The sequence below is a fragment of the Talpa occidentalis genome, unplaced genomic scaffold (assembly GCF_014898055.3).
Source record: "Talpa occidentalis isolate TD23 unplaced genomic scaffold, MPIMG_talOcc4v2.1 talOcc4.17, whole genome shotgun sequence".
In the NCBI taxonomy this organism is placed as follows: Eukaryota; Metazoa; Chordata; class Mammalia; order Eulipotyphla; family Talpidae; genus Talpa; species Talpa occidentalis.
In genome coordinates this window covers 22,366,083-22,387,147 of record NW_023601754.1, presented here as the reverse complement: position 1 = coordinate 22,387,147, position 21,065 = coordinate 22,366,083, and the positions used below count along the sequence as shown (strand labels likewise).

The window sequence follows — 21,065 nt, the reverse complement described above, 5'->3', positions numbered from 1 at the left end:
CATGCCGAGGGGGAGAAGCCTGACTCTCTCACCCACCTGCCATGGTTCACGGTACAGTTCCAGTAAGCACATAGCCCTGTGAGAAACAACTTTATCAGCTAAAATACGATGCTTCCAGGAGCACATTATGGAAAGGCGAAAAAAGAACAACTGGACAGTGGAGGAACCAGACAGACATGACTCAGCCAGGGGTCAGTGTCGACATCCACAGTGATTAAGTCACATGGATAGGATGTGATGAGCTCTTTATTTCAGGGGTCTTCCCCCTTTAAGCCCCTAACTCCAATCTAATCTTGAGAAAGACATCAAGCAAATCCCAGTTGAGGGCCACCCCACAAAGAACCTAACCAGTACCCCTGTCAGGGTCATTCAAAACAAGGAAAGTCTGAGAAAACTGTCATCAACCTAAAGGACTTTAAGGAGACAAGTTGATTAAATGTAATGGTAGTGACCAGGATGGATCCGGGGATAGAAAAGGGGCCTTAGGGAGAAACTAAGGAAAGCTAAAGAAAACATGGATATTAGTCAATATTGATTTAGGGCCTCCCCTGGTGGCGCAGGCGGTTAAGCACCACGCTGTGAAGCTGTCTGCAGTCTCTGCAGCACAGTTTCAATCCCAGCTGGCCAGTGAGGGTCCCACATGGCACAGCAGACCTCTCCTGCCTTGCCCGCTGCTCCCCTCAGCAGTGTATTTCAGTTAGTCTGCCTGTTCTGCTCCCCGCTCTGTCTCTGGTGGATCCTCACACCCTCCCGCACATCTGGCCTATACCCCGGTTCTTATATAAATAAATAAATCTTTAAAAAAATATATTGATTTAGCAATATCATTAGCCATAACATATACAATACTAATGCAAGATATTATTAATCAGGGGGACTAGGTGCAAGGTATATGGAAACCCTCTACTATGTTCACAATTTTTCTGTAAAACTGTTCCAAAAAATAAAGTTTATTTTTAGAAAATGAATGGGAAAGAGAGAGGCCAGTTTCCAGATGCCAGTGACCTATGGGGGGTAGAAGAATGAAATGAGGAGGCTATGCAGGATTGTCTCTGGATGTTATAATATTTAATCATATGTTTAAGGATGTGACCCTAGAGCCAGGCTGTCTGCTCAGCTTCCCTAAATAATGCGGACCAGCTGTGCTACCTGCCTTCTGAAGAAGGAGCGTGGTCTGGGAGGAGGATGGAGTTAGGGAAATTTCTTTTGGGGAGGGAGAGCAGAGCTGGGAGTTGGAAGAGAGCAGAGAGGAAAGACAAGTTTGGAAGAAAGCCTAGGTGAGCTGTTCAGTGGAAATTGGCTGTGTGGCCCCTACAGAGTGAGGCCCTTAAGGGAACCATAATACAGCAGACTTGGGCAGGAGAGTCGGAGCCAGAAGGCTGGGCAGAGCAGCCAGGGCTTTAAGATTTGTTTGTACTGACATGGAGAGCAGCCCTGGAGGCCCCTGCACATGTACAGCTCGGGGCGACGTGTCCCCAGGGAGCCGTCTGTCAGTCTTCATTTCTCTGTTTACCAGAGAGCCCTTCACAGCTTCCTCTACCCAGAGTGGAGGCTTTTCTGGATTTGCAGCAGGAAGACAGTGGAGGGCTGCAGGCTGCTGCAGGAGTGCTCAGGCTGAGGGAAGCAAAGAAACTGGCATCCCAGCATAGATGGGACCTTGGCTCCCTGTCAGTGCAATCCAGTTGTGGCCGGAGAAGGGGAGAGAAATCCAGACAAGGGTACGACCTTTCTACCAGGTCCTATCCTGTGTGTTTCTGCCGCACTGTGGGCTCTGAGCAGCCAGACAGTGGTCCCCGACCAGCTGCCCATGACTTCCCACTGCCTCTGGGTGACTTCCAGGGCTGCAGTGCCCTGGGGGTTACCCACAAGTTTAGGCTGAGCTTAGCAGAGGTAGAATAGCACATGACCAGATCAAGATAAAAGAGCTCACAGCAAGTGCTGTAGCGAAATTGGAATTCCATTAGGAAGAGAGAATCACTGAACCTAAGAATTAAAAAAAGCCATGAAGACAGCAAACCAGGCAACTCAGCCTCACCAGTGAATTTCCTTCTGGCCAACCTGACCGTGATTCGATAAATTTTGGTAAAAGACCCCAGTTACTTTGTAAGACAACCTCGCGCAGAATTTCTGCAAATGCTAGATAACCCAACACTAGCTGTGAGTTGTGAGGAACTATCAGACAAATCCAAAGGAATATTTTCTAAAATCGCTGGCCTGTGCACTCCAGTATCTTGAAAGACAAGGAAATATTCAGATTAAAGGCAGCTAAAAGCAATACACAGTCCAGGACTGGATGCTGAGCCAGGAGAAAAACAACTAAGAATGATATTAGGACAATAGGGGACATTTGAATATGGACAATAGGCTATGCCATAGTATTACGTCAAAATTAAATGATCTGATTTGGATAATTGTTCAATTTGATAATTAATAATTTTGAAAATTACGATTATATAAGAGAACGTCCTTATTTTTAAGAAATGCATACTGAAGTATTTAAAGACAATAGAGCAAAAAGTCTGCAATTTACTCTTAAATGTGTCAGAAAAGATAATAATTATGCATAGGGAGAGAATGTTCAAGCAAAGGCAGCAAAATGTTAATTTACAAATCAGAATGAAGGATTTCTTAGCATGACTCTTGTTACTTTTCTGTAAGTTTTAGATCATTTCAAAATAAGTCATTAAATATTTTTTAAAGAGACAGTGTTAAGGCAGATGAACTGTTTTTCCCCCCAGCAACCCATTTGCAGTTCCTCTCTGGTCCAGGCAGACTGTCCACAGCTCCTCCTCTGCCAATGTTCCTTCTGAGAAAATGGGCCTCAACCCCCATGGAGATCCCTTACCCATCGCTTCGATTATTTCCCTCTCTTTTCTAAGGGCAGAGTCCTGGCCACGAGCTGTCACCAGCCTGTCTAAGGGGTCCTGTCTCCATGATACCAAACATGGGAGACCAGACCACCCTGGTTAGGTTTGTGCAATCAGAGTTCACAGGAAATTGGTGCTGGAAGGTGATTTCCTTGAACGCTCCACAGGGAATGCAGAGTTGTGATTACCTAAGACGGCTTGGAAGCATTGCAGCTGGAATGGCACTTTGCTAAATTTGGCAGCCCCGGGGGGAAAATGAGAATTTTTAAATCAGGAAGTCTGCTTTGGCTAACGTCTCTATCTCCGTCTGTCATGCCATCCTCTGCCAGGAGTGGGGAGCTGCCTGGAGCGACAAATCTGCTTGCTGGCACTCATGTAGTGGGGGTGGGGAGGCCACTGAGAGAGCTGGAAGGAGTGAGGGCCTGACCAGGCTGGGCCCCAAGGCAACCCTGACTCTCCCCTAGCCTGTCTTTTTCTGCTCAGAGCATCTGAGATTGGCAGAAGGTTGGAAAAAGCCCCTTGGGTGCCCTCTGCTTATTGGTCAGTGCACCTGACCAGGCCTGGGTAAACCCCCCAGGCAGAAGCAGAGAGAACTCTGTTTAGAGCAGAGGACAAACTGGTGGATTGCAGACCACATACAACTTGCAGGTCCATTGTATTTGTCCGGCACAGTTGTTTAAATGTTTTGGATCTGTGGAAAATATTTTAAAATTAGGAAATATCACTTTAAAATTTAAAGCTACCTCTGATTTTTGTCAAAAAAATCAGGAGCTCTGTATGTTCTTGTGGCCACCATCAGCTCATGCTGAACAGCAGTAATCCCTTTTCGGCAAAGCACACAGACTTGGGCCTCCCTGGTGGTGCAAGGGGTTAAGACGCAACCTATGAAGCTATCCACAGCCACTGCAGCACGAGTTCGATTCCCAGCCAGGGAGCTACCCACATGGTGCAGCAGACCTCTCCTGACTCATCCACTGCTCTCCTCAGCAGTATATTTCAGTCAATCTGCCTGTTCTGTTTCCCACTCAGTCTCTGGTGAATCTTCTCACCCTCCACACCTCTGGCCTGTACCCCCATTCTTATATGCATAAATAAATAAATTGTATTAAAAAATAATAATCTACTTCTTCACAAGCAGAAAGTATCCTTACAAAGCACACAGACTTTAGTTTGCCACAATCCCCACTACTCCTTACTGTCCCCCTACTCTGGGGATCTGGGGTACCTAGCATTTATCATCACATTTGCACTGCTGTTTTTCTTATAGTGGAATCATTTTCTACCTTTTTCTCTCTCCAAAGAGGGAGGACAACAACATCTGGAGGGCATTTTAAGACAAAATATTCTTCATACCTACCCACTTAGCTCAAATATGTTCCATTTCAGCCTAACTCACAAAACTGACAATTTTTCATCTGGGGATCCTCAGTTTTCCTTGGTGCCTAAAATGGAAATTCATCCTTAGGGCTCCTCTGCATCAATTATATGCAGATACACTTTAATATAAAATCCTTCCCAAATAAGAGGCTAGGCCCCTTGCCTTTCTTAATAAATCCCCTCTTAATTTAAAGCCACCTAACTTACAATGTCTGAGGGTCTCACGCCCTCCCCACAGCTCCCATGGCCAACCTCCAGTCAGAGGAGAATCCTGGCCCTCACTTCTCCCGCCATCTACTCCGGCTGTCCACAGGCACCCTGGACACAGCCAGCCATGGGAGGAGGCCCGGGAATAAGGTGGAGCAGGTGTTGGAGAGGGAGGAGGGAGAAGGGAGAGAGGCATAGGGGAGCATGTAAGAGAACGCAAAGCCTGAGGTACAGAGAGGGAGGGGGGTTTGCTGATGTCCTCTCATTCCCAGAGAGCCCCAAATGGTGACCTGTGATGGTATCTCCAAAGGAGGTCACCCCTTTGGTTACATAAGGTTGAAGAAAGAAAAAAAGATCCATTTTAAACATGTGTGAACCATACAGTAAATGTACCATGTGTGCAACTTGTTAAAAATAAATCCTGTGATTAAATTGTGAGCCATACAGTATATGTTCAGCGTGTATGCGCTGTGGTGGGGAGGGTTAAAGATTTCACTTATTCAGTGTTGACTTTTGTATAGCACAGATTGGGAAATCCCATCTCGGCATTTCTTTTTTACCAGGGGACTCCAAAAATATGAGGTGCTCCAGACCTTCCTGACACTCTAGAAGGCTCCATGTCCCAACTTCCCCCCACATGGGCAGATACAGTCAATAGGGTGTTGCCCACACAGCCTCTTCTGGGGATGAGAGACAAAGGACCCCAGGATGGCTGCAGAGAGGAGCTTTACCTGGGCAGCTGGCGTCCTGAGAACCAGAGGGGGAGCCAGAAGTCATGGGGCGCAACGGGGGCGGCCTTCTGCCCTATTGCCTGGGCCTCCTTTCTGTGAACCTCAGATTCAGCTTTGCTTGTCCCACCTGCCTAGAGTCTTCCCGTTCAACTGCCCCATTCAACTGTCACTCCCACCACGCCTGTGGAGAGAACTCTGGGGGACCAACATTCCCTCTGTCCACATAAAGGGCACTGCCCCCTCCCAGGACGGGCCTATGGCACAGTCCAGCTGCTTCGGTGACATGTCATGCTCCTGCTAGCTGGCCCCGCCAGTCACATCACACCTCCCCAACCTGCCTCTGCAGATGGGGAGAGCAGGGAGCACGTTTCCCATGAGGGGCTTGGGCAAGGCTGAGACCAGCAGCCACGTCTCCAGACCCCCAGCCCAGGGACCTGGCTCCCAGCTCACATGCATTTCCCACTCTGTGTCCCTGCAAAGCAGCCCCAGGGCAGGAGAGTTGAGGGAGCCCAACTCAACACAGAGACAGTGTCATTCATTCATTCTCTATTCATTTTAACTAAAAATAAAGGCAATTTGAGTTCAATTTTTTTCTTGAATTGAATGAAAGAAAAGTGTGAGACTCATACTAACAGCTAATCCTTGTAAACCAAAGTTTGCATTTATCACACTGCAAGCATTGCAAGCAAATTCTGGAGCACGGGTCTTTTCGGATTTCTTTCGTTCCCCGAAGTACCTGACCATGGTGACTTGCTCAGAATGGGGACCCAGCCTCAGAGTTGGCTGAAGGATTCCCAAGTGGCCGGGGAATTGGTTGGGAGGGAGCTAAATCTCCCTCTGACAGTTATTTCTGACGGTTATTTCTCAGTCAGAAATAACAAGTCCTGATTCATTTTGAATTGTGTTGACAACTGACAGGATCTTCCCCACCTAACTCGTGGATTTGAGGACAAATATTTCGAGCCTCCCAAGTCTTCCCCTGACTCCTTCTTGGTCAATCCCCACGCCTGCTGGCTATTTCGGGCTCCTCCGCTTCCTGGGGATGTAATTCACAGCAGAGGTTGTCCTCACCCAAGCGATACTTTTCTCGTGCCCAAGAGGGAGGTGGGAACTGGGAAGGGTGGGCGACAGCTGCGGCGCAGGAAGCAGCTTGGCCAGGACGGCCCTGGCCTCTGGGTGGGCCGGGCCACGCGTGCCAACGGTGCCCCAGATTTTTGCCTCCTTTCCTTCCTCCATAAATGCAAATCACTGCTAATAATATCACTTGACATTTGTAGAGCCCTTTGTGTATCACAAAGTTCTTCATCCTTTTATCACTTGATCTTCACAACCGTGGGAGGCACCAGCACAGACTCACTTGCACAATTTCCAAACAGACTCCGATGCTGTCAAGTGTCTGGGGGGAAGAGGATGAGCAATTTTTCCCCATGTTGGTGGCAGGTCTGGCCGAGATGAATTTCTACCAAGACACACGGTATTTTGGTACATAAAGCAGATGATTGGACCTAGCGGCAACAGATTCTGGGATGGAATGATGGAGAGGGTTTGTGCAGACCCTGGCCAAGGGAGACCTGTCAGAAAGAAGACAAGTGCCTGTGCCATCAGCTTGTGCTTTTGGGAGAGGCCCCAGCATCGCGGCTCAGCCTGACACAACCCCAAATGGCGTTGGAGGGGGAGAATATAGTGGGGTGCTGGAAGGAAATAGCAGAAATCCTCTCTATATATACTTTCCTCATCCTTATAAAAATTAGCACTGTGATATTTATCTATTACCTTGCATGTCACTGTAAGGAAATACATACACACATGGCAGGAGGCTGTGTGACCAGACACCACAGCGGTGCTTGGTAGAAAGTTTCAGGGCCACTTCTCAAGAGAATCTTCCCAACTCTGAGGTTCTATGAGACCTTGATTCCAAAGTGAAGCTTTGTATGAAATCTTCCCTACTCCTGCCCTTCACCAAGAAGTCTTCATGACATGGACTCAACCAATCTCAAAAACAGGGTATATTTAAGACTATTTATCTGTATATAAATATATACCTACATATATCTATATGTATTATCTGTATATACCTCTATCTACATATCCGCATATATAGATACACGTATATTAAAATACAGACACAAAGAGAAAAAGAAAGACTGAGAAGTTGTCCAAAGGCCCCAGGAAGCACCCAGAAATCAGTGTTTGGAGTTGCATATAATCAATAACATGGAGTGGCTAAAAGTAGGAATTCTAGGATTAGATTTGATCTCAAAATCTCTTGATTTCAACTTCTTCAACTATAAAATAAGCACGATAACCTCAAGCATGGTTAATTAATTGAGGATTAGATAATGTAAATGCTGTGCTTAACACAGAGACTTAAACATAGTTAACATTCAATGAATGATCACCATTATTTGTAAATAATAATTTTTTTTAATTAACAGGCTCTCACGGGAAATAAGCGCTCTACCTTCTGGGTTGCTGTTGGAATCTGGTGGAAATACACAGAATATCTGCTGAGAGAAGGGCGTGGGTTTTTTCTTTCTGCTGTCTGCCTAATGAGCTAAGGAGAGAGATAAAGGAGAAAGAACAAAGTTGATATCAAATGACTGTAAAGTAATTTGTGATTTGAATGAGTTTTTAAAACAATAAATAGAAACATAATCAAATAAGTGACCCAGAAATACACGCACACCGTAATAACAGATCAGCCTCCGATAAAGAACAAAAGATATTCTTAGGTGGCAAATGTTTCTGGCCTTGGTGCCATCCCCTGGAGCTAAGACTCCAGAGCAGGCCATTCTGGGGTCAAAGAGCTGACCTGTGGTTCCCGGCCGCAAGCTTGCCCCACACCAGGGAAACGTGGCTCTCCTTCTTGGTTCTCAGGACAGGGAAAATTACACTTGTTGTAGATGACTAATTTTTCCTTTAAATGACTGGATCAGGCCTCCCTGGTGACACAAGGGGTTAAGACGCAACCTATGAAGCTGTCTGCATCCTCTGCAGCAAGAGTTCGATCCCCAGGCAGGGAGCTACCCACATGGCACAGCAGACCTCTCCTATCTCACCCGCTGCTCCCCTTAGCAGTGTATTTCAGTCGATCCACCTGTTCTGCCTCCCACTCAGTCTCTGATGAATCTTCTCAACCCCCACACCTCTGGCCTGTACCCCAGTTCTTGTATGCATAAATAACAAATAAATCTTTAAAAAAATAATAAAATAATAAAATAAATGGCTGGATCACAGAGATTTTGTAATACATCTTATTTCTTTGTTTGTACTGGCAGTTAAAGGCACTGAGGGTGAAACCCCTTAGCCATCTCTAGCAACTGTACACAATCTTATGGCATGCATTTTATTTGACTTGATGTTTGTGGAAGAATTGTGTAAGTTCTAAATCATGAATCAGATGCTCCCCCAGATTCACGAAGTACATTGATGGGTGCTGGGAACAGAGGCGGGGGCATTTCAGTGAATGCCATATAGGTTTTCAACCTTCACATGGGAACAGAAGCTTCTGGCCCAGTGACCATAAGCTCCTTGTCCTTGGCTCTGCTCCTGTTCCTCATTGCAAACAAACCAGAAAACCAGATGAGACCAGCTGAGACCAAGATGGAGAAATAAGACATTACGCCACAGCCTCATTATCACAGTGAAAGGCATACCCACCCTTGCCAGAACAGATCCCATCAAGGCCAAACTTGGAAGAAAAAGGGGTGTGAATGCAGTTTCTGGAACCCTGGCCCATTTCTCTGAAATCCCTTTAGCCTCTCCCCAATGTAGGATTCCCCCGTCTAAATCCCTGCTTCTCCCTGGTTCGGGAAGGTGGTCTTTGAGACAATAGTTCACTGTCTCCTCAGGTTGCTGCCTCCTGAATAAACCTGATTTCCTCCCACCAACACTTGTCTCTCAAGCATTGCTGTTTGAGTCGCAAACAATTTGGCTCTGACAACAAGCACGGTGGTGTCTAGAGCACAGCAAAAACCACTGAGTATTCAGGAAGCGAAGATTTGGCAAGAAACATCATTATTAAATCAGAAAATTATATACTCCCTTTTGCTATAATGAGGAATTAATTATACTCCCTTTGCTGTAATGACAAGAATGGAGTAAGGTGGGCCAGGTCTCAGAACTAGGACTTGGGTGAAGGGTCAGTTACCGACTCAGCTCTGAGCAGACACCCCTGCTGCTGTCTCTCCTTCTCACTTCCCTCTGTACCTGTTTTAGATTCATGTCCCAAGCCAGCCTGTTAGAAGTCAGCCACGTAGTTGTGGGAGAGGCCTGTCCTCTGTCAGGGACTCGGTTTCTCTCTACTAACTCAAAGAACTGAACTAGATGAGGGTCCTTAACCTATCTTCTTCCTTAGCTCTTTTGACATTCTAGAGTGCTCCCAGAATAGCATTTCTAATGCATAAAAAAATAAGGCACAAAGGACTGCAAAGAAAACCAATTATACAGAAACATGGTTATCAAAATACAAATAAAAAAGCAAAGTTGGGTGTCATAATATATATGCTTCTATATCAATGCACTGAATGGTATGGTGCAGCAGTGGATCTAATAATGACTATAATTTCAAAGCAGTGGTGCATATAAATGATATCTTGAGATGACTTAAATAATTGAAATGAGATATGAGAACATGTGACTTCCATTGGTGACAGTACTTCTAATGCTACGATACTTTGTGGCTTTTGGGGTAATCAATGGAAATGCTAAATTTCAGTTACTAAAAATATATTTTTTCTCATCCAAAGTCACAGATGCCCCAAATCTAGCTGGGAGTCCATGAGCCACCAGCTACGAACATCTACCCTGACAGTCTCTGAAGTTGCTTGTGTCTCTGACGTAGTTGGATTCCGTAAGAATGTTTAAATGAGATAAGGGATAGAAGGGGGAACATTTAGGATAATAGGGTGAAATTTCACTATCTTATCAGCCAGCACCAGACTTCCTCATGGGCTAGGAACTGTTTTGTTGAGAGAACTGCCTTGATACATCTCTTGGGGTTGACAATGAGACCCTGGTGACTTTCTTGGCAGGAAAAGTTGAGAACTAAATTGCTCTACAGAACACACATCCAGAAATTGGGGTATGAGAGCAAGGGAGTGTCAAGAAGAACCCAGGCCCATAGAGTCAGCAGCAGGAAGCAGACTAAAGCCTGAGGGGGTAGAAATAGAGAATCCTTAAGTAGATGGTGCCTGATATTTCATTGGAAGTTGTTAAAGTGACAGAAATAGAAACTACTCCTTTGACCCAAAACTTCATTAAAGCCAACTATATGTTCAAGGGAGATAAGAGAAATGCTAAGATCTCTTTTGAGGTCAATGTGATAAAGAAAAAGAGAGTCTGTGTGACTTAGTGAGATGCTCGGGAGGTTTGAACCAAAAGAAATCCTAAAAATAAAAGTATCCTGGGCAGCAGTCCCTCTGCCCACCTGTGACTATGCAGCTGCTTCTTTTCACTAACTCTCTCCTCTGCAGGGCAGCAGCCTCCTGCCAGACCATGACCTGTACCTGCCGGGAATTCTCTTCACTGACCACCCTCAGCGGAGGCAGCTCTTCTCAAGGCCCTCGCCTGCAACCATGCAGGCTTCTCTCAGCAAACATGTCCCTTTCAGGGCAGCTCTTCCTGCCCACTGGTGTCTATGCAAGTGTCCTTTACTCTTCTGTCCCTTTCCCTAATAAACCTGCTCTTTAAATATAATAAATGAATGAATGAATGAATGAATGAATGAATGAATAAATATAGAAGTATCCTGGAGATGCACAGGATCTCGGGGCCCCACATTAGAATGCAGGGTTTGAACCACTCCTGGATCACACAGGGCAGAATAGTCTAGCCTAACATCTGGGTTTTCAGAGTATGGTCCCAGATGCAGCATCAGCAATATCTGGGAACTTGTTAAAACCACCCAGGACCTAGTGGATCACAAAGTTGGGGGTGAGGCCCACAATCTGTAGTAGCCCTTGGGTGGGTGACCCAAATGCTCAGTGCAGTGTGAGAACCCTGCCATACGCTGTACTGTGTCCATAGTTGCACCCCAGAGAAATCATCCAATCCGTTTTCTATCTATGCAGAAGAACCCCAGCCGGCCTCCGCCTTGTAGGAACCTCCCCAAATCTGGGGATAACAACAGAGAAAGCTTTCGAAGTCCGGGTCCCCAGCCTTGGGGAGCTCCCTCCACTCAAGACTGCCACACCTTAGGGGGGCCCTCCCAGACCTGACCATCTGTGCCTCCTGGGCGTAGGCTGCCCGCAGAAGCCCCTTCAGAAGTAGCTCCTTAGGTAGATGTGGGCTGAATCTGAGCCCTTCCTGCCACGACCTTTCCTGGATCTTCTCACAACATGGTTTTCAGGCCCCCCCTAGTGGTCGTGCTCTGAAGAGCCTCCATTTCACAGTGTTGCTCTTAAAATGGAGTGTCCAGAGCTGGCAATGGGGCCAGGGCAGAGCTGGACTTTTGATCTGCCCTTGGCCGCTGTCACTGTGACCCACATCCACAGCGCTGAAATCCGTCCACCGCTCTTGACCAGAAGGACGTTTAGTCTGTCCTTAGTTGGGACGAAGTAAAGCCCTTAGAATCCTTGGGCGTTAAAAATACTATGCTCCTCTCCCCACCGGGATGTAAAGAAAATGCAAAAATCACAAACTATTAATAAGTGAGTAAGTGTAATGGGGTAATCCCCAGGGAAAGGGGAGATTCCATGTTCCCTGCCTCACCCTAAGGAAGGGTGGAGCTGAGCTGGAAGAAACTAGAGAAGATTCTGGGAGGAGGGGAAAGGGAGCCAGAAGGAGACCTGCAGGAGGCACATGGAGCGGAGGGACAGGTGAAGAAGCCACGCTTGCTTCTCAGCCTTGGACTTGGACCAGGGACTTGGGGGACATGGAAGGAGACACTTGAAATAGAGAAATAGACGTGGGTGAGGGACCCGTGGGGAGGTTGACAATGGCAGCCTTTATCTTGATTTTTATTTTGCTCTTTTCTTCCCAGATTTGCTGGGCCCTTTCTGCCCCTTTCCTGTGGGTCTCCACCAGCAGGTGCTTTATACTTGTGGCCACTCTCCGGCCTCTGAGGCTCCGCTTTGGGCCAACCCTGTTTGAGCGTCACCCACGACGGGGTGGGTGACTTTGGGTGTTTCATGGGGATTCACCTAAAGCTTTAAAAATCTCCATGCTCAATTGCCTCCCCAAACCCGTGAATCAGAAAGAGCAGAACTCAGAGTGGATATTGGCATTTCAAAAACTCTTTGGATTTTTAAAATGCAACCATATCTGAGTTCCAGGAGGAGAGGCTGCTGCTGGAAATGGGACTAGGGAGGTGGGATGAGTCCCCCAAGGTCAAGTGGAAATGGGCTTTACCTCTGTGCTCTGATCCTGTGTTCATCACTTCGCTGGTATAGGGAGACCTGCAGCCCCAGAGGCCTTCCTTGCATTTTTGGGAGGAGTCTGCCATCTGCTGGCTAATTTGAGGAAAACATGGTAGCTAAACTTGGCCTAGGGGAGGACAGTTGGGTCAAGTGTCAGGGCAGGAGCAGCAGGTTGAATGTTGCATCAGAGAAGTAGGGGCCAGGGCGGTGTGTGTAGAGTCATCTTTAACATACAGACCATGAGACCATGCTGAGTTGTGATGGTCAGAAGTTGGTGCTCCCAAGTGTTCTTCGGGGCCTAAGTAGTAAAAGGCAAGTATTGAGAGGGAATGGAGAAACTGGGCAGAGAGATTGCTAAGAGAGAGAAGACATTCCCAGGAGCAGAGGCCATTGCTGCCTATGCACCCCAGGAAGGGCACAGCAGGTGGTGGACACATGCCAGTAACTCCAGGACCCAGGCTTGTCTACTGTTTGGTCCAAGGATTGTATCAACCCCTGTCATGGGTCACTCCCACAGAGAGCTGTTTGTTGTTCTCTCTATCTGGAACGTTCTTTCTTGCCCCAATCCACTTCATCTGAACAAATGTTTGTTCACTTCTCAGATCTTACGAAAGCACAAGCTCACACCCACCAGGGAGTGTGCTCTGTCCTCATCTCCTATGGCCTGTTCTTACGTCTTGTCACTGATTCTGGAACCACCTGTTTACTTGCTTACTGCTCATTTACTCTCAAGAGATCCCAAATTCTATGAAGGCTGGGATATCATGACAGCCCCAGCATCTAGCCCAGTGCAAGAAACAGAATTGGAAAAATTGTTTGCAGAATTGATTTTTCTTATGGCAAACCCAGACACCATAATCTGAAAACAAGAAGAGATCATTTTGAAATATATCTGCCCCCAACAATGAGGTTTCCCTAGAAGTAAATTAATATAATTACCTTTTAATAGATCTATAAACACAGGGGGATGGACGGGCAACCAATCACCTTGCTTCCAGTAAGCACATGTGATAAGTTAGCTCTTTATTCCACGCACTTGCTCCTAATCAATGAACAAATGTGTGGTAGACAGCTACTGTTTGGAGTCTTCCCAGCCACCAAATCCATTCCTCCTTCATGTAGGAGGAGCACCCCAGTCTCACCTGGGAGAAACAACCCCTTCCATTCTTAGTCCACATGATTCAAGGCAGCTGACTGCATCCCCAGGCCCAGGTATGAACACATGACTCACTGCATCCAACAGCCCAGCGTGCGGTTGATTCAGGGCTGAGCATGTGACCCAAGTCTGCCCAATGAGATTTAGCCCTGGAAGCTTTGCTAGAATTACCAGGAAAGGGGGGCGGGGGTGAAGTGCTGAACTGACAGGAGGTATGAGTGTAGACCTGCTGGTAGCCAGATACCACTGTGAAGGGCAGAAAGTGAGAAAATGAAGACAAACAAAGGAAAGCAGAGCTGAGAGAAGATGAGAGGGCATCCACAAGGCAGACCTCCTTTTGATACTAGCACCCCAACCTGGAACGTTTTTTGGATTTCTCCACTACGTGAGCCAATGAAGTCCCTTTTCTGAGAGTTTTTGTTTTCTGCTGCCAAAGGACTAGCCAACATAGAAAGGAGAACAATAAATGCGACTTTTTCTTACTTCTATTTATTTTTTTACAAAATTAGTACAACACTTTTAACAGATCAGAAAACTATAAGTTAAAAAGACGCACATGATCATTTGGCCTCATGGTCTCAGACCGTACTGGTGTTCTCAGTTTAGGGGAGCTAAAGAGTGACCTCGTCCCGGTTTTGCTGCCTCAATCTCTTCTTCCACCCCACTGCCAGCACCCATCAAGCCATTTGAGTTCTGCTTTCTAGTGAAGTAGCCATCTCTGCAGAAGAAGGTCGTAGCCTGCAGGCCTCTCGGCTGCCTCCAGGAAACTTGGTGCGCTCGGTCCCAACTCTGTGACATCGCCACTTCTCCTCAGCTCAGTGAAGAACTGGCTGTTTGCATCAGGGTTGCAAACATGGACCCGGGCTGCCCCTGCAGGACTTCAGGCTTGTCGAACTCTACAACCTGGCAGGTGGGGAAAGGATGAGAGGGACCAGGACACAGCTGAGCTCAGCCTCGAAGGACCAAAGGCCTCGCGTGGAACCAGCCTGAGCACCCATTCCCCCACCAGCCCCAGGTGCAGCTCTCACCTTCCCGTTGGCCATAACCAGGATGCGGTCACAGTTGAGGACAGTGGTGACTCTGTGCGCTATGACCAGCACCGTGCAGCCCTGGAAGGCCTCTCGGATGGTGCGCTGGATCAGGGCGTCGGTCTCCATATCAATGGAAGCTGTGGCTTCGTCAATGAGGATGATCTGGTGGATATGAAACAGAGCTGAAGGCCATCTCCCCAAGCCCGACCCCCGGGGCTAGTCCTGGGTCTACCACTAATTTGCCAAGTCCTCTTGCTGGAAAACGAGCCATCTAGACTGAGTTCAAAACCCGCTCTGTGCATGGTTCAAAGGCTATTCAAAGACACTGCCCACTCTCTCGGCTCCTGCTATTTATCCATGATGTTATGAAAAAAAGATTAGGTCTCAACCAAGAGCTGTTTTTAGTAACCAGAGAACTAAGTTCCTGAAGATTTAAATGTCCCCGTGGCAACTTCTTGTTTTATTAACCGCCTTCCTATTTGCGTGAATTAATGTGGAGCAACAGTCCCTGAAGAGGGCGCGTGTTCTGGGCGGCACAAGAAGAAGGAGAGCCAGTGTGTGGATGAACATGCTTGTTGCTTCCACATTTGCATATTTATTTCATTGACACTATGCTTTAGGAAAATATAACGAGCACGGAAAGTATGAGTTCACAAGTGTGACGACCTAAGATAAGACCATTTGTACAAAGAGGGACACAAGTCACTTATGGGAGACGTGGTCTGCAGACACGACAAAAATCATCAGGTCGTGACTCAGCCTGCTGACGCAATATGGAGAGAGTAACTGGCATCCGATGGCGGAGTAAATATGAAACAAGGAACTGAGAAGCTAAGCAAGTGTTCCCTACATTCTGCGAACCCCACCTTTCATCTCCATTAAGGAGACGGGAAAGTTCTAGCTCCTCTAAAGCTTCTCCCTCCTTCGGACCCCACTGAGATTGGCCTCCTCCCACCGCACAGCGCTGCAGGCTGCACCAGCACTTCCACATTTATCATTAATCTATCACAGTGTGTGCTGTGTGTGTGCACCTGTGTGCTTATGTGTATACATGTGTGCACCTGTGTGTACATGTTATGTGATTGTGGAGAAGATATATGGACGGGTGCATGTTTTGTGCATGAGTGTGGAGAAGATGTGAGCACAGTGTGTATGTGTGGGTGTGGATAGATTGTGTACTTTTGTGTACACCTATATTACCAGCGTACTTGCTGTGCACATGTGGATGGAGAAGATTGTGCATTTGTGTGCACCTGTGTGCATGTGAGGGTGTGGAAGGGTGTTGCATGTGTCTGCATGTATGAGTACGTGTGAGTGCAGAGAGGTGCATGTACCTGTGTGTGCATAGGGCCCTGCTTGTGTGCAGCCTCACTAATAACTAGCCCAGGTAGTCAATTACCTGAAATTATTGGCAAAGTACTTGGAAATGTCCAAGAAATAAAGTCAGATGTAACTTTGTAAAAATATGTCATTTGGCCCTTAAACAGCTGCCATCTGACTCCTCATTCTAATAAAGACAGCTTTTTTTTTTTAAAGATTTATTTATTTATTTATACAAGCACTGGGTACAGTCAGAAGCGCGGGAGGGTGAGAGAATTCACCAGAGCCAGAGCGGGGAGCAGAGCAGGCAGAAGGACCGAAGTACACTGCTGAGGGGAGCAGCGGGCGGCAGGAGGAGAGGTCTGCGTGTCATGTGGGACCCTCACCCGGTGGCCGGGGAGCAGCCGGGGATCGAACTGGTGCTGCAGAGGCTGCGGGCAGCTTCGCAACCCAGCGCTCAACCGCTGCACCACCGGGGAGGCCCATAAAGACAACTTTTTAAAAGAAAGTCCAGGAGATAATTTTTAAATTGATATGTTTCTACTCTTTGAGTTTTCTGCAGGAAAAGAGCATCATTATTTGGTCCTAGCGTGGCCATTTCTGCTTCTCTGCAGGTTGGCGGGGTTTGACGGGAGCCCAGGCTGAGCCCCACAACCTGCCGCGCCACACCATGGTCATGTGCGCAGTGGTGTCCTGTGGGATGGGCAAACTCTTTGGGTGCCTGTGGAAAGGACAGCCAGCACAGAGCCCTGCCCTGTGGTGACAGAGGGAGAATCCGCCAACAGTCCCGTGCATGGAGCCCTGGAGAAACCCCATGTGTGCCCTCCACCCCACCTCACCTTGGAGTTGCGAAGGAGGGCCCGGGCGATGCACAGCAGCTGCCTTTCTCCCACAGAGAAGTTGTTGCCATTTTCCACGACTTCTGCAAGCAGCTTCCGGGGGAACTTGGAGATCTATAATACCGGGACGATAAGAGACAGGCCACGTCAGCCAGGGTGGGGCGAGACTTAAGCTGACCCCCGCAGGCTACTCCCATCTCACTTTATAACACTGCCTGGGTCTCTCCAGCCAGCCAGCCGTCTTTCTGAAGCATTGTGACCCGAGATAAGCAGCCTTGGGACCTTAGTAACAACTTTTTGCTCAGTTCCTAGTATGCAACTTAGTCCCTGATATATGAATCTTGCTTCATGTTAGACCATGTACCACCATGAGGCAGGATGGACCTGGGGTCCCATGACGACAACCCTTTACTCATCCCTTGGTATGCAGCCACATCCTATCTGACCATATATAGCTGCCAATGCAAACCCATCTAGAACCTTGTAGATACTGAAAGTGTATATAAGCTCCTGACTTCCTACAGACGGGCCTCGGCTTTGGGATGTGAATCCGCTGAGTCAGCACTGTGCATTAAACCTGCTTCTGGTTAGCCCTGGTATCCATGTTTCCTTTGTTTTGTTTTGTTTTATTTAAGATTTATTTATTAATACATACAAGAACTGGGGTACAGGCCAGAGGTGCAGGGGATAAGAGGGTTCACCAGAGACAGAGTGGGAAGTAGAACAGGTGGATCCACTGAAATACACTGCTGAGGGGAGCAGCCGGCGAGCCAGGAGAGGTCTGCTGCACCATGTGGGTCACCTCCCTGGCTGGGGATCAAACTTGTGCTGCAGTGGCTGCGGATAGCTTCATAGTGCTGCGTCTTAACCCCTTGAATCACCAGGGAGGCCCAACCATGTTTCCTTTGTGCCATATAACATTTCTCATCCATAGCTGTCCCCCTTCCACCCCTATTTCCCAGGGCCTCTGCACATTAATTCCTGTGCCAAGAAAGTTCTCTCAAAGCTCTACTATATACCCAACTGCCCCTTCAATGTTTGGTCTCCATTCATATATCCTATCCTTAAAGACCACCTGGCCCCATAAAGTAGCAGCTCCCTCAATGATGTGTCTGTTGGTCTTGTTACTACCTGCACAGCCCACCACCCTCTGGAAGTACCTTGTGTGTTCCTTTGCTGGCCTTGCCTCCCATTGAAGGTAAGCTCTGAGGCCCAACTTTGCCTTTCTGTGTCCCCTGAGCCAAGAAATTGCCTGGCTCACTGTGGTGTCCTTCAGCCTTTATTCAGGAATCACCATGATGTTAAAGGATCCAAGCCCAAGGCAGCAACATCTGGAGCAGCCAAGCGGGGTGTCCCAGTTGCAGAGGCAAGACCAAGCAATAGGTCTTGGAGCCACTTACCATCTTGGTCAGGAATGTCTTCTCCAAGACTTCCCAGATCTGCTCATCTGTGTAGCAATCAAAGGGGTCTAGGTTGAATCTGCCAGGTGAGAGGAAAAAGCTGTGTTCAGCCACCATGCCCAGCCCCCAAGTGCTCCATGCCACAGGCAGTAAATGTCTGAGTATGGTTAGAGCTGGCTGGTGGGTCCAGGGAACCCCAGGGAGCCGCTGAAGGCTGCCATTTCTTGTGTCTTCCCAGCACCCATTCCTTCTGCAGGCAGCAGCCCACAAGTTTTGTTTGGGGGCCACCTCCTCCCCAGCCCTTACGCCCACATGGTCCAGGGGCTTTTCCACCAGCTGCAGGGGTGGAGCAAGTGACTTGCGAATTAGCTAATTCACAGGTGCAATTGCTCCCACCAAGGTTAGATTGGGAGCGGGAAGGGGTCCGATGGGAGTGCAGCTCAGGGCTTTCAAGGCAAGCACCCCAAAAGAGGCTAGCTCTTTCTCACTGACAGAATATGAGAAGCCGCAACCATTTTGAATCAAGGTTGGGACACACAGAGCTCCTAGGGGTCCTGTATGAAGTTTGAGAATGAAGCCACGACCAAGCTGGGGAGGGGAATGGATCCTTGGGTCAGCCTTGGCCTTCCCAGTACTGTGGACAATAGAGGTGCTTTTGCTTAAGCCATTTGATGTGGATGGGGCAGAGTTGGGGGGAAAGAGAGACAGACAGAGACAGACTATACATATTATTTATCATTCTAATCATTTGTAAGAATACGATTCAGTACATTCACAATGTTGTATAACCATCCACCAAAACCCACCACCCCCAGCAAGTTCTACCCAATAAAAAAATCTCCTCTTATCCCTCCCTGACAAGGCTTATTTTACTTTCTATCTCTATGACTGTACCTATTCCAGGAAACTTATTTCTGTAAGACTATACAATATTTGTCTTTCTGTGTCTGACTTGAAGGTCTAGCCATGTTAAAATTTCAGTTCCTTTCATGGCTGCATAATATTCCATTATATGTACATATCATATTTTGTTTATCTGTTCATCTGTAGATAGACACTTGGGCTTCAGACTTTTAGCTGCTGTGCTGTGTACACTGGGGTATATAAACATTTGTTCAAGTCCCTATTTTAAATTCGTTAGAAACAGAGGTGAAAATCCAGGCTTACATGGTGATTTTATATCTAACTTTTGGAGGGACTAATGAATTGCCCTCCACCATGGCAGCACCATTTTACATACCCCCCAGCAGTGCATGAGGAGTCTGGTCTTTTACATGCTCACTATTACGTTCCTTTTTCTGCCTTTTTAAATTATGGCCATTCTAATGCATATGAAGTGGTAGCTCATTGTGCTGGGATTGTTTTTCTTTTTGTTTGGCCTCTTGCAGTGGGAAGAATCCTAACTGATCATCCTGGGCAGTTAACCTCAGGTTAGGAATTGTCTGGACTTTACACCTTTGCACTTGTATGTGGTATGGGCAAAGTTATAAACACTCCCCTGTTATGCAACCACTCAGCTCTCACTGGAACCTGTTCTTGACCTCTACTTTATCCTTCCTCATCTGGCAACCACACACATCTTGTGAGCAGAGCTGGATTCTGTTAAAGAAGCAGCAGGTGGAAAGCCTAGAGACGTGACATTCAATAATGTCCAAAGCATTTTCACACCAGCTCTTTTGAGAGCTAGACTCCCTTTATTAATTAGGAAATTATGACTTAGTGTTAAATGGTTCATTTAAGGCCATACCACAGATCAGTATGAGGGACAGACTGGAATCAAAAATGCTCAGAATTAGACAGACCCGTTGAGGGTAGAGAACCCAGGTCTCTTGGCATCTAGTCCACATTTCTTCCTCAGCAGGAAGGGTACCCCACAGACGATAGGGCTGGATTAATGGCTCATGTCTCATCTTTACCATCTTCCTGGTCATGCCCCCATACCTGCTGCTTTTCCTTTCCAGGTTCAGCCTCTTCTATGAAGGGGAATACTAGCAGTGCCTACCTGAAGGCTGGGACAGTGACATTGAAAGCTAGCGCAAATAAATGCTCAAAAAATGTTAGTTTGTGTATTTTACTGCTCCCATTCCCAGCACAGCAGTTCCACCTTAATACAGAACTCCATCACAAAATGTTTTCTCTCTGGGAACATATTATAAACTCTCCTGGGAAGATGTCCACCCCTTTCTCTGATGAACTAGCTCTGACTTATCAGTTAAGACCTCATCAGAAGTCCCTTTCTGTATTCTCCAAGAATTGTTTGTCCAACTCTGGGCTCCCCTAGTCCTTTGTTCTAATCTCTGATCTAGCAATTACCTCCTGTATAATAATGTGTGGGGTCTGGGATGTCTACAACCACCACCCCAACTACATGTGAGCTCCTGGGGAGAGCAGGGGCTGTGGTCACTCATCAAATGCTCTCTGGGCCTGGCTGAGGTTCAGACAAGGCAAGTTAAATGAATGAGTGAATGAACAAATGAATAGGTGGAGTTCCGGGGATTGGTTTATCAACTTATCTCTGAAAATACTGCTCAAACATCCCTGAAACATGGGAGACCTGGCTTCACTTTGAATGTATCAGTCATGTCAGAATCACACTTTGGTACTTCCACACAGCACTGAGTAGCAGAAGCACCACTGTGGATGAAGCCAGGTCCCCAAGTTGACTGCTGAGAAAATGGACAGTGTGACAAGAAGGCGGAAAGGCCCAGTTCTGGCAGCTCTATTGACTGGCCTCCCTGGACCATTTGTCACTAATGTGAGCCTGCTGAAGAAGGGCTTC

General features: G+C 47.3%; 2 protein-coding genes across 10 annotated transcripts in view; both read right to left on the bottom strand.

Annotated features, from left to right (window-relative positions):
- The window catches only part of ABCC12 (ATP binding cassette subfamily C member 12), a 78,703-nt gene extending 73,358 nt beyond the window's left edge, over nt 1–5,345 (bottom strand). For 8 of the 9 annotated variants that reach the window (XM_037516308.2, XM_037516307.2, XM_037516311.2 and 5 more), the window contains exon 1: nt 5,183–5,345. The gene's annotated coding sequence lies outside the window, so the exon portion shown is untranslated. Of the gene's footprint in view, nt 1–4,224; nt 4,310–5,182 lie in introns of all 9 variants that reach the window. The other variant, XM_037516309.2, reaches the window with a different exon arrangement.
- Nucleotides 5,346–14,506: 9,161 nt separating this feature from the next.
- ABCC11 (ATP binding cassette subfamily C member 11) overlaps nt 14,507–21,065 on the bottom strand; it is a 59,556-nt gene continuing 52,997 nt past the window's right edge. The window contains exons 26-29 of the mRNA XM_037518076.1: nt 18,287–18,365; nt 16,887–17,000; nt 14,725–14,889; nt 14,507–14,599 (exon numbers count right to left, since the gene is read on the bottom strand). Coding sequence (XP_037373973.1) covers nt 14,507–14,599; nt 14,725–14,889; nt 16,887–17,000; nt 18,287–18,365 — 451 coding nt within the window. The remainder of the gene's footprint in view (nt 14,600–14,724; nt 14,890–16,886; nt 17,001–18,286; nt 18,366–21,065) is intronic.